At 45.4% G+C, this 13,674-nt stretch overlaps 1 protein-coding gene and 1 long non-coding RNA gene across 51 annotated transcripts in view; one reads left to right on the forward strand and one right to left on the reverse strand.

Annotated features, from left to right (window-relative positions):
• Positions 1–13,674, forward strand: part of LOC127492788 (uncharacterized) — a 123,827-nt gene that overhangs the window by 77,594 nt on the left and 32,559 nt on the right. The window contains exon 2 of the long non-coding RNA XR_007922555.2: positions 12,701–12,865. This is a non-coding gene — a long non-coding RNA (uncharacterized lncRNA). The remainder of the gene's footprint in view (positions 1–12,700; positions 12,866–13,674) is intronic.
• Positions 1–13,674, reverse strand: part of MEF2C (myocyte enhancer factor 2C) — a 176,004-nt gene that overhangs the window by 35,750 nt on the left and 126,580 nt on the right. For 28 of the 50 annotated variants that reach the window (XM_070056432.1, XM_070056415.1, XM_051853622.2 and 25 more), the window contains one exon: positions 8,795–8,938. In XM_070056432.1, the coding sequence (XP_069912533.1) occupies positions 8,795–8,938 (144 nt within the window). Of the gene's footprint in view, positions 1–8,596; positions 8,939–13,674 lie in introns of all 50 variants that reach the window. The other 22 variants (XM_070056431.1, XM_070056420.1, XM_051853623.2 and 19 more) reach the window with 2 other exon arrangements.

A 13,674-nucleotide genomic window follows, 5' to 3' on the forward strand; every position in this document is an offset into this window, starting at 1 on the left:
ACTTTCCAAATGGCTTGGTGTCTAGACCATAAAGAGCTTCCGAGATGTTCAGATCATGAACCGGTTTCTTGAATATGCTCAGAACTCGTCTGTCTTTGCAACTATTAGAAAATGTCTCACTTTTGTTTAAAACAAAGCCCCGCTTCATTAGACTCCATTGTCTTCGGATCCCATTCTATTAAGTAATAATTGTTCATCTGTGCTATCTGAATCGAGTGCCAGAAATGACTGCAAGATCAAAGGTACATGATTGTGATGACTTCACTGAGAAAAAAAAGGGAATTAAAATGCAAACCAGACCCTTTGGTTTAATTGCTTATTGAAGCATATTTATGCACAGGTTTAATGATATAAAATCATCTCCAGGCACGTGAATAGCACATATAGCTTAATTATTATTTTTAAAAGTCTTCCTTTTAAAAGTAACTCTACAGATAATAGGCATTTTAAGATACAGGATTCAACGGAGCACGTATCATTCAATAATTCACATTTAAAAACGTTTGCTCGGAAGATATGCTATGCCCCACATTTTGGTACTCGTGTACTGCCGGGATTTGTATCTTAAATGGGAATTGAAAAATATTTAGTGAACTGAAGCTGTGTGGATGTCTAATTTAAACAATTCAGGCCTCAATTGTTAATTTTTTTTGTATTTGGCATTTTCAGCAGAATTATGTTTCTGCTTGAAACTAACTAAATACTCATAATCACCCCCTTTTTTTTTTTAGCATTTCAAATGAAAATACTGTTTGAATGTATTGCCAGAGAACTCATGCTGTGAGAACACACAGCATTCTTAACAGGATAAAAGGGATCCATTTGTTTTGGTGTAAAAAAGTTTTGAAATACATGCCTATGATGGGTCTTCACAAAGCTCATGAAAAGTATGGCTGAAAGCACTCTGCATGGATGAGATGCATGTCATACATATAATGTCAGACACAGGCTGTATGTAAGGCATTCCCTCAGGGGCCCCAGAGAAGACACTGCCCAAGTTCACATACACCTGTGCCTACGGCTCAGCTGCTCACTGTTGTTTTTTGTTTGCCTTTGTACTTTTTTCCTTCAGTGTCTCATCAGCTTCGGCTGGCCCGCATCAGACCCTGCGCTGTGATACTTGTGTGTATCTTGGTGACGATGGCAATATTGTCCTGTTTATGTTTATGCTCTGTTATTTTTCATTTCTTACATTTTCTTTTCTTCCACCTTCTGGACATGTGGACAGTGACAAGCGCACAGGTCCCACGAATCTTCCCTTCCATCTGTCTTTGATTCTTCATTGTTTTCAGAGGGGAATAAAAAGTGCTCGTGCGATCTATTCACCAGTCATTGTTCTGTTGCAAGACGGGGATTCGGAAAATAATTTTTGGATAATCCCCATGATGGCACGTAAATGTCTTATCAGATGTCAGATCATGACTATGTCCCCACACTTCCAGAGCCTTCGAAGTCAAACAACAGAAGTGTTGGAGTATGCTGGAAAGCCAGTGCCTGGAGAATGAGTAGCGAGTTGTATTCCTTCATGAAAAGGCAAGTGGGGTGACCCAGCGCATCCAAGAATCAAAATGCCTGCCCCAGCTCTTCTCCACTGGACTTGTGCTCATCGGCTCTTGCCAGGAGCTGGGCCTCGGGACGGCAGCAGCAGGCTCCCGTTGCCTTCGGGAGGCAGAGTTGCTGGAAGGAGGCAGCAGCAGGGGCAGAGTGGGAGGCAGAGGCGTCCTCCTGGCTGGGCCACAGCTGTGTGACAGCCGCTCCTCTCCTCCCAGCGCTGTGTCTGGGTGGCTTCCGCCCACACACGTGGGTGTTGCTGTGTTCCGGTCGCTTCTGCCTCCCCGGGCTCCTGCAGCCTGGTATTGATAACTGCTTCTAGGTGGTCAGCCCTAACATACTGCATTGCTCTCTCAGGTCTCCCTCAGTCTCCCATCTGTAAACACGCTTCTGAATGATTACTGGTCAGGGTTTGCCATCTGTTTCTGGCTGCACCCTTAAGCCACACCGGTCACTCTAGCTCTAGAACGGTGGTAGGCTGCAGGAGGGCCCACCTCTGCAGGGAGCACTTTGGGGGTCAGTTGAGGATGTCTGGGAGCCCCCACGACTTTGTGCTGTGGCTCCTAGCCGAAGCCAGCACCATTCTCTCTCGTGGGATCAACGCAGTCTTGCCCTAGGAGACGGACCTGCTTCTGCACCCCACTCCCCTCTTCTTATTTTATTTGCAACCCAGCAATCAGGCTGACCCTTTGGAAGTGTGTGTCACTTGAGGGCACTCCTCTGCCCAAATCCTGGGAGACTCAGTCTCATCTGACTAAGAGCAAAACCCCAACTGCTTCCCGTGGTCCACAAGGGCCTGTATGTTCCAGCTTTTGTCACCTTGTCTCTCCTTCCTTCCTTCTCATGGGAACTCTCTCATGTCTGCGCTGAGCACCCTGTATAACCCTGCACCCGGCCCTGGCCCTGTCCCCTCTCCTGGTCTCCCCTAACTGCTCTTCTTTCTCCCGTGTTGTCACATCAGGGAAGTCACTGTCAAACGGGGTCCCCATCGATCAAGGTGGTTGAGGTCTTTTGCTAGAAGGCAGTGCAGAACCCAAGACTCTACAAAGGCACAATCACAAGCTCATCGCTGACGTGTATTATGTGTGCAGCATGCACTACGCTGTGTAATTGACGTACACGATGGGCTTGGGCCTTTCCAGCATCCCTTCACTGTACACACAACGCTTCCCTTTTTAAATCACTGAGAGTCAGTAGGTGGCCCAAGGACATCTAGTGACAGGGTCATTGCCTTTGCTACTAAATCACTGTACAACACAGTGTACGTTCCAACTGAAATGAAATATTGCAGCCAGAAATCATAGTGTTAAATGAATAAGAGCTGGAAATCAGTAGCTTATTATTGGTGAACCAAAGAGCTGACTGGGTTCTTAGGGAACGTGGGTGAGCATCCCCATTGGAAGGACTGAGGTCTTGGGGGAAAATAAACCTTAAAGACTACCTTCTAAAGAAGGCAGAACTTGTAATGTTCTCTGGCACCACAGGCTAACTAGGGTCGCCAGGAATTAATTGTAGATTTCAAAATAGCTCATGCAAAAGATTTTGAACGTTCCTAACCTGAAGAAATGATACATATTTGAAATGATAGATATGCCAATCATCTTGCCAATTCACATTGGGTGCATGTATTGTAGTACCACACTGTGCCCCATGAACATTATTATTATGGCAGTTAAAAACTTTAAATATATGGTGTGGCCACTGCGGCTTAGGAGGTTACACTGCCACCTGGGATGCCTGCATCCCATATTGCAGTGCCCGGGATCAAGTGGCTGTTCTGCCTCTCGATCCGGCTTCCTGCTAATGTCTCTGGGAGGCAGCAGATGAGGGCTCAAGTACTCGAGTCCCAGCCACTCACACAGGGAAAGGGGATGGAGTTCCTGCTTCTGCCTTTGGCTTGGCCCAGACCTAGCTGTGGTGGGCATTTGGGAATTAAACCTCCGGATACAAGATCTCTCTTACTGCCTGTCTCTCTCTGGTGCTCTTTCAAATAAATAAAAATCAATAAGTGTTAAAATCTACATTTTAATTACATTTTTTTTTGACAGGCAGAGTGGACAGTGAGAGAGAGAGAGAGAGACAGAGAGAAAGCAGAGAGAAAGGTCTTCCTTTACCGTTGGTTCACCCTCCAATGGCTGCTGTGGCCGGCGCACTGCGCTGATCCGAAGCCAGGGGCCAGGTACTTATCTTGGTCTCCCATGGGGTGCAGGGCCCAAGCACTTGGGCCATCCTCCACTGCACTCGTGGGCCACAGCAGAGAGCTGGCCTGGAAGAGGGGCAACCGGGACAGAATCCGGCGCCCCGACCGGGACTAGAACCCGGTGTGCCGGCGCTGCAGGCAGAGGATTAGCCTAGTGAGCCGTGGCACCGGCCTTAATTAAAATATTTTTAAGATGGAAATAGAAAAACCAGGTTTCCTTCTTTCCTATTTACTCAAAATTAGTATCAGCCATGAAACCCACGTACTTTTTGAATATTCTACAGAGGTTGGTTGTCTCCAATTAGAGACCAAAGTCCACTCTCTTTACCCTTGCAGGATTACATGCAGTTCAAAAGTACAGAAGGTTATTAACAATTATGGCATGAAGCATTTAACCATCAGCGAGAGGCACTCTACTCCTCCCTGCCTCTGACCACTGTCTCCCCCCACGGCTTACTCAGTGTCAACATTCTGGACCATAAATCACTCTAAGATGACTCCTGGAAAGGCCATGTATGACTCGCTGACTGTGCGCCCAGTCAGGTGGAATTCTGATGTCAGACCAGACTCCAAAAATTCAGAATTCATAAAATACCCAGCACCCTCTGCACCCTCTCCAGCTTTTGCTGTGTTCTTATCAGAAGCAGGAATTAGCTATAATAATTTGGAAAGCAGATTAGGAGCTCAGAAATGACCATCCTGTGAAGGTATCTTGGAGGATCAGAGAGAACATCAGCCTTTCTCTTCGAAATCTCAGTTGCAGATCAGGTTGTGTAACAAACTGCCATTTAACCAGGCCGGGCGCTCAATCTCCCCTGGCCTGCATTTCTGTACCTGAGGCACAGAATGGTTGCAACCATGAGGAGGGGAAGTGGCTCTGAAGACTGAGGGGCCTGCACCAGCTAGAATAATTGCTTTGGAGGAATCGGTATTCTTGATTTTTCAAAATCAGGGATCTAGAATATCTACATTTTTTTTCACTTGACAGGTAGAGTTATAGACAGTGAGAGAGAGAGAGAGACAGAGAGAAAGGTCTTCCCTCCATTGGTTCACACCCTAAATGGCTGCTACAGCCGGTGCTGCGCCGATCCGAAGCCAGGAGCCTGGTGCTTCCTCCTGGTCTCCCAGGCAGGTGCAGGGCCCAAGCACTTGGGCCATCCTCCACTGCCTTCCCAGGCCACAGCAGAGAGCTGGACTGGAAGAGGAGCAACTGGGACTAGAACCCGGCACCCATATGGGATGCTGGCACTGCAGGCGGAGGATTAACCAAGTGAGCCATGGCGCCAGCCCCTAGAATATCTACATTTTAAACATTCTCATCCACAAAGTCAAAGTTGAAAGGTAGTTAAAAGCTCCCAACTTGCAAAGATCTCAGGGCCAGGCTCCCAAGTCTCAAAATATTCAAGGTAGGAAGGAAGAAGGAATTTGGGGTGATTAAGTAAAATGCTGTAGGCAGGGCTGCTTATGGAGTTTTTAGGACCCAGTGTAAAATGGAAAGGTGTGAGATTTTGTGGCACAGCAGGTTAAGCCACTGCCTATGATGCCAGCATTTCAGAGTGCTGGTTCAAGTCCTGGTTTCCGCTCCAGCTCTCTGCTAATGCACCTGGGAAAGCAGTGCAAGATGGCTCAAGCACTTGGGCCCCTGCCACCTAGACCCAGATGGAGCTCTGGGCTCCTGGCTTTGGCCTGGTCTGGCAGTGGGCTTTGCGCCATTTGGGGAGTGAACCTGCAGATGAGGAACCTCTCTCTCTCTCTCTCTCTCTGCCTTTCAAATAAATAAAAATAAATCTTAAAATAAATGGTAGCTAAAAAGCTTTTAGTGTCCACCCCTGAACAATGTGACTGGTTACTACCACGAGTGAATGCAGTCAGAAACGTATCTGAACCCTTGTCTTAAACCTACTATTCTCCAAAGCTTTCTGTAGGTCCAGTGAAAAATAAAATTAAACATTTTTAATGAAATATTTTCAGTTAATGGGCTCTCTTCTATCTAATGCGAATGAGTAACCTGAATCTCACCTTTGTCACCAATGATACCCTTAATCTACTGAGCTTTAGCAAAGAAAAATGATGGCCATGACCGTGATGAGCAGGGACCACCAAGAGCTGCCTGCCAACTCCAGCGTCCATTTGTCCACTCGCCATGCCCTCCTCGTCAGTGTCCAGACTTTCAACACTCTGTCCTCTTCCAAACCCCTGCTCCCCCTTGCGCCCCATCTGCAGAAGCTCAATTAGATAAAGCCAGGCAGAGGTCATTACGTGGCCACCTGCCCACTCCCACTCACCCACGGGGGTCCCACCCTCCTGCCCTCTCTTGGGAAGCTGCGCCTGCCATTCCACCCGCACTGAACCCACTGCTGAACCTCTGGCCCCAGGCTCCCTCCTCTGATGATTAATGAGCTCATGTGCTTCTCTTTTCTGCCCCTCCCTTTCCCACTCACTTCCCTCTTCAGTCTCTTATTTTGAAGGAAACATCGGCTCTTTCCAATTCCTCCTCTCCGTTTGCTCTCAACCAATCTCGCATCCGCCTCTCATTCATTCCTCCTGTTTCCTAGCCCTTGGCTCCTTAAATGGAGCTGTTTTTTCTTGCTGTGAAGCCCAGCGTGTCTCGTGGCAAACCCAGCACCAGGAAATCTGGCTGACAAGATTCCAAATCACCCATGAATTATTTCATGTAATTGAGGAATACGGGCATAAATCATTTTAGACCAACAGGTGACTGCAATATTAAATTTTCTATTTTCAAAGGGAAATTCTTCTAGCTGGGTCTTTGAAATAGAAAAACAGTCTTGTAATGTTTTTAAAGAGGTGGAGACACTCTGCACACAAGGGGCAGAGTGTCCTTGCCGGGCTGTGAATGTTTTAGCAGCTGTGGAAACTTTCACCAAGACCGACTTCCAGCAATGCAAAGCAACGTGCAAAAAACCCGGCCTGTCATCGTGGAGACCGAAGCGCTCGCCAGAGAGACGAAGACTGGCACGGCGAGGAGCCGCGTGGCTCCAGCTCACAGCTCTGCCTGCGAACTCTAGCAGGGATGTCCCACTGCGGCACCTCCTGGGAAGTCGTGGATCCTGATTCTGAACTCTTTCGTGACAAGGCCAAACAGTGCCAGGAAGTCCAAGCGTGCAACACATCTCTTCCCCTTCCCAAGCCGGGGGCCAGCGGTCCAATGCGTAATCTCCTCCAACTTCTGGGGCCACAGCTCCGCCCGCACGTAGGGTCGCGCCCGCTGAGAGCCATCGCTGTGTCTCCTCGGTTTGCCTTCTGCCCTCACTGTGCGAGGGGTTCCTCTTGTCTGACGTGCTTTGCCTACACTCACAAGCCTTTCACCACAGCTGCTCCAAACTGGCATATTACACAGCGATGCAAACTCAGGACGTAAAAGCTACACATGGGCCCAACGGAGCTGTTTCCACGTTTCTTCCGAGCAAGAGAAAATCCCGATGGCTACTTTATCACGTGGGGATTCCGGCCGAGTCAGGTATGCACGGTGCACAGGACAGGAATCGCTGTTCTGGAGAGAGCGTCCGGTGTGCTGCGAGGTTCCCAGCACTGCTCAGTTTAGGAAACCGTTCAGCATTCACAGCACTTAGCTTCCCTTCGGGATACAGCGTACTAATAATTCTGATTCAACAAAAGCTGTACTGCTCACATCAGTTCACTGAACAAAGGCAGCAGATGTATTTGCCAACGTGTGTACATTTTACGAAGAAATTGTTAAAGTGTCCCATTGAACCCAACAGAAGTGGAGCAAACACTGACTACATAAAACGTTCATTTATCTTGGGAGTGTGGTTGTGAATCTGGCCTAGAACTTTTGCTCCCGAATAGCTACCTGCATTTGTAATCGCCAAGCCATGTTTTCATCGCAGTCTCTCTCAATTCTCAGGTTTAGGGTTTTCAGTTAACTCACAAAAATGTACTTTTTTTTTTTTTTTTTGCAAGGGAATCAATGACCTCTGGAGGAGGCTATGTATTATCCAACACTAACACTAATTATTCAGAAAGCACATAGGCAGAAGTCCTTCCCTCTTATACCACAAAATCAACATTGTTTGATTGCTAACAGAATACAATAAAAGGCATATTATGTATAGCTGTATATACTTTCCCATCATATATGTGGGCAAACAAAATCATACATGCAGAGTTATTTCTCTTCAATATCTGGCAAGGCATATGATTGATGGTTAGACATTTTTTGATTTGGTTAAGACAAAATTTAGCCAAATGTTAAAGCATGGGAAATATTGGTGTCGGCAAAGCAGATAATATTCTGACGAAGCTTTAAAGTCACCCCAGCACGCAGACAGGTTGAAATCTTACCGTTAGGTTTCATGCAGTCTGTTCCTTGCAGTGAGCGTTAGCTTTAACCCTTCAGTGCTGTTGCTGAATTTCATGTATTGGGAGGGAGGCTGAGGTTTCGTTCAGAAATCAGTTGTGATTTGGGGGGCGACTGAGGCAGGTCGCATGAGAGCATGGGAGCTGCACTGTGTTCCTGACCTTGGCTCACTACGTGGAGGTCTGTGTGTGTTTTACAGCAAATCTGCACACTTGTTTGGAAGGAGAGTCTAGGGCACTGAGCTTGCATGAACTGTGTGTTCAAAGACTGCAAACTCAGGGTGTGCCATGGGGCTGTCGCTGTGCCTCCTGGGAAGCGACGCGGCGCTGGCCACTCCTTTGGGTTGTGCAATCCCAGCACCCCTGAGGGTTTGCTCTCGGCAGGAGGGCCGCGGGATGAGATGGCTACTGCATCCCTTTGACCTTACAAAGCCATCACTGCGAGGGTTAGGGATGTTACTGCAGCAGTTATCAGCAGACCAGCCATCTACCTTGGGTACTTACGGGAATTTTATGACTCTTGATCATATTATCAAATTCTTCATTAATTTTTTTGTATTTTTCTTCAGTGCGTGGGGTGAGTGCATAAGAGGAGTCAGGGTCGGGGCTTTCACAGCCTTTGCTTTCTTTCTTGTTCAAGGCCTGCCAGGTTCAGAGAAATATCGAGAGTAAAAAAAAAGGAAGGGTGTTCCGAGTACTTACACACAATCTCTGCCTGCTGATCATTAGATCAATGTCTTCGTTAATTTTCCTGTACTTGTCCTCAGATTCAGGGCTGTGCCCTACAGAATCGTCCGCATCGGGATCTGGGCTGTCACAGCCATTAAGGCCCTTCTTTCTCAACGTCTGAAATACATAATTTGGAAAGTTCAAACCTTGACACAGGCTGTAAGAGACATGCAGGGGAATTATAGAAGTTCAGGCTGCCCAGCGTTTTGGGTCATTACATATGCCAGATGACACGAGGGACGAGAAATCCCAGGTAGAAACCATGAGTCATTTCAATAGAGTGCTCGTCACCCGCTGAAAAACAGAGGAAGGAAACAGTCTCTCTCGCCGCTAAATACAGTCAGTGAACCACGAGGGCTGAATTTTGTCATATGCAAGAGGGAGAGACAATTCCAGATGAGTACAATGGAGGGAGCGCACTGCGACACCGTCGTGTGAGGACTTTGGACATTACACGCACAACCTGTGAGGATGACCAGAGCTGAAGGGTTGGAAGCAGATTCCTGGTTTGAATTTAACTCGTGGTGGGCACTAGTGTCCCGCCTGTCCCCATCCGTCTTGTCACCCCCTTTCCCGCCATGCTCTCGCCAGCAAAACGGTATGATGGAAACCACTTATTTTCTTACCAAGCACCAACTGAGACTGCTCAGGTACTGTGCTCATATGGAGGATTACTTTTGCTTGTGAGAGTTCTATGTAGCTGAAAATCTGCACTGAAATTCATGACACTGAAAAGCTACATAAGAAAATAAAGGCTGTAGGACAAGTTGGAAGAGCTGAGCTTCAACTTTCTCACCATGAGCGCAGGTAGCCAAGCCAGCCAGTGAGCGATGCCCAACCCAGCACAGCCCCTGGTTTCAGCTGCAAAGGAGTCAGCCGACACAAAGTGGGAAGTCAGTGCCTCATCCTGAACCTCCTGTCTCCTGGGGGTCGGGCTGCTTTAGTTTCTGCCATCAGAGCCCAATAAATAAGAATGTGATGCTGTTAACAGTTTGGAAAAGCACGAGTCAGAAGACCTGAGTGTTATCCTCTCTTGTTTAAGTGATGGTTGTCAACTTAATTGTACACAATCTGATTTACAGAGATAATGTTATGTTTTTAGACATCACCAAACTTCTGATTAATCACACAGCTTGCCATGTTAATTATTAATAGGTTAGCAACATTTCTTAAATTTCCTGGTACTTCAAGATCAGTTACAAAGAGATGCGTACCTAAGTGTTTCTCATTAATGGAAAGTTCAGCCGACTCATCTTTATGAAAGACAGAATTCACATCTAAATAAAGCAAAAGCTGTGACACCAAGCGAAGGAATTCAAAGCTGAGATAACACTCCATCTTTAATTCATGCAATTGGGGAAAATAAATAAAACAACATGAGTTAAGAAGGGGGTGTTAGGTTCAAAAGCTCCTTGGCTCCTATTAATGTGTAACAGATATAATGTTATTTAAAATTAAGTTTCTGAGGCGTGGAAGATTTTTTTTTCATAAAATCAAATAAGAGACCCACCATTTCTAATACATTTAGGAAACACGAGGGCTCTGTAAATATTTAGTAATGTGATACTGGTATAATATAACAAATAAGCATATGGTTACAGCTTATTATGTGGTAAAATGTTTGAATATTAAAATGAATATTTTGACACAAGATGATAAACTATACATTTACAATCTTGGGGAATCTGTAATTGGTGGGGCCACCTGTGCCCCACCACAGGGCTGCAGGCAGTGCTTTTCACCCAGCAGAAGTCCTCCCAGGGCAGGCGTGGCAAATGATTTTGTTGGCCAAGGGTCGTTAGGATATCTGTGACATCATCCGTGGGCCTTAACAATTAGCAACCGAAAAGTCAATCCGCTATAGATGTATTGAATTTTGAGTCCCACCTGCGATTGCTGTGGCAGGGCCAGACCAACTGGTTTCATGGGCTCTTATATGGCCCATGGGCTGGACGTTCTCTACCCTTAGGGGTCCCTTTAGGAGTACCACAAAGGCTGTCACAATATATTAGAATCATAATTTTATTTACTAACTTGACTTCCTATGTGTTAGACTCTTTTGTTAGCATGACCTTAGCCACAAGAGCATTCTTCTGGGTGCTGTATCAGGTTCCATGTCTGCTTTTATGTTTGAATTTTTAAGAATAATTTTTTGAGTGTTTTGCATCATATTTTGTATACCTTTCATAACAATTCATTTGTGTAGAGAAAAATAGGTAAGATCAAAACCGCTGATGTTTTTCAAAGTAATCTATGTTTCTATAAGGCATGTGTAAGAATATTCTTATATACACCTTTCATTTGAAGTCCTCTATAATGTCAACATACAGTCTTATACAGAAATTAGATTTTTCCTATGTGTGCCCACCCAAATCTTTTATCCAGTAGATCTTATTGTAAGAAGCCTGGTTGTTTTGATGTACAGATTTCTGACAGCAGAACGCAAGGGTTAGGAGAAGCCTATCAGTTGTCATTTCAACCCATCTGGCACACGCATGTGTGCTAAATATTCTCACCAAGCTTTCAGGGGAGTAGATATTGTGTTTGATTTAGAAAAAAATTCAAGTATCAATTACATGTTACTGAAAGATTTCCACAGATATGAACACATTATCTCTTGTAAGTCACCTACGGAGAGTTTAAGGAAACCTGTGCCACACCTCAGACTAACTTGGCCAAGCAAGACATCACTGACAGCAGGCAACAGAGGGCCACGCCTCACCCTTGCCCAAATGTTCCCACCCTGGTGAGGTGAGGGGTGGCAGTTAGCTCTCTCCCACTCATATTCAACGAAGCATACGTACACCCATCTGGAGTAATAGATCGAATGCGGAAATAGATGCAGGTTGTGGGAAATTTTTGAGCAACAAAATACAGCTAAAATATCACTACTTCTTAGACAAATTTTAGCCATGAGTGGGACTTCCTGTTTGTCAATAAAACACTTATCAGTTTACAAAAAAACCCTGAGATCAAGTTTGAGCTCACTTTCCATCTGAGGGGTTACATAAAGTATTAAGCAAACAAGGCAGGTGGCAGGGAATCACAATAGAAATGGCGATGAGGAGGAGGGGGAAAGCAATGGTTCATTTTCCCCCAACAAATGCTGCTTGTATCTGACTACATTATCCTGTAATGACTATCACCAGTATTGAAATAATGATTCGAGCTAAACTGTGTTATTTAAAAAGGAGCATTTGAGATACACAAACACCAAACTCAAGAGAAAATTAATACCAAGTTCTAAATTCCCATAATCACATAACTAGAACACTGAAAAAATTGTTCAAAAATATTATCCTCAGCTGAGTGCTTGTATAACACATTTCTGCCAAGAACAAATGATTATGGTGGAATTACAAAGCTCTTAAAATGGAAGTGATGGCACCGACTTGAATACCAGAGTGTGAATGTGGAACTATAAGAGCATTTTTATCTTTATAATATTAAAAATCTACAGCTGTTTAATGATGATGATAAAGGAATTACTGTTAGACGCAGCCAAGTGTGTCTATTCACGGTACTGAATAGTCAATATGAACTAAGGGGCTTACTAAATGGATAAGCAGCCATTATCCCTTCAGGCACTTTTCTTGTAAAATCAGAGTCTGCCATCGGTCTTTGGAAGCTCCTGTGATTACCACTGGTCAGGTAAGGGAGGATTGAAGTTTTCTTCCTTTGCAGGGCTGGGAGTCCTGCATGGATATAGGCTAAGTGTCTCCTGGCTAACTGCTTGTGTTCTGAAAAGACTCGTTGGGTATGTCAGGATGGGGCCAGAGTTCTTCTGATGCCACCAGCCTCTTGAGCTACCCTCTGAAGACTCTCCTCCCTCAGAGAACTCTGCGCGTTCTCAAGAGCCTGCTTGCTTTCCACGTGCAGGTGACACCTCGGCGGCAGATCAATGGACTGCTGGGGTTTCTGGGAGAGACGCGCGAAGAGGGACTGTCACGCACAGAGCTGAGAACAGCGGATCCTACAGAAGTAATTAGACTGACAGGAGGTGACATCTTCCAGACAATAAAATGGGAGAAGGAGTCCAGACAGGTAATCCGCAGACCACGTGGACGCTTTCCCTGCAGACAAGGGGACATATGGGACCTGTGTTGTTACATTTGTTCGTGGGGAAAACTTGAAATATGTATAAACTGATGATGATAGGTGACAGGTGCTTCAGAAACTCTAATGAAATAGATGCAGGGGAACAGATTCTGCTTCCTCACTGGAAGGAATATAAATGAAAGAGAACGCCACATGGAAGTCTCGTAGGCAGTATGTTCGCAACTAGGCAAGCTCTCTCCTGTACGATGGTAAAAACTGATCTGCCCCGCTTAATTAAAATTTTTTCCTTTTAAAAAATTATTTCTTATTAGTAAAAAGAAGTAACCGGATTATTGACCTTTTCCAGTTATATGAAACTTTAGACTTTATAGTTAAGCATATTAATGCTTTATATTTTAAGTAAATTTCAGCTTTTTTTTTTAAATAGAGAACCATTACAGATTGGCAGCTTCCAGCCCACTCAATTCCTTTCCACGTCTCAGTTCTCAGGAATGTATATTTTCATTTCTTTCTTTTTCTGTGCCTACCCATTACACAGCAGAAATGTCAAATCCCTTTGTGAAAACCCCACAATTACGAGCATGAACCTTGGTGAAAATCCAAATCCTCGTCCTTTCTTGCCTCCCTGGCTTTGCCCTTCTTCCAGGGGTGGATGTGTCGAGAACATGTTCAGTGTACGCATGTGGTGTTCATACAGAAGCCAAGGGAAGAAAAAGACTTCGACTTAGAGAAGGCCATGTCCTTTCCTCTGATCCTAAATCATTTTTTTTGGGGGGGGGGTCTGTCTTTTGTAG

Source organism: Oryctolagus cuniculus, chromosome 14 (genome assembly GCF_964237555.1).
Source record: "Oryctolagus cuniculus chromosome 14, mOryCun1.1, whole genome shotgun sequence".
Taxonomy (NCBI): domain Eukaryota; kingdom Metazoa; phylum Chordata; class Mammalia; order Lagomorpha; family Leporidae; genus Oryctolagus; species Oryctolagus cuniculus.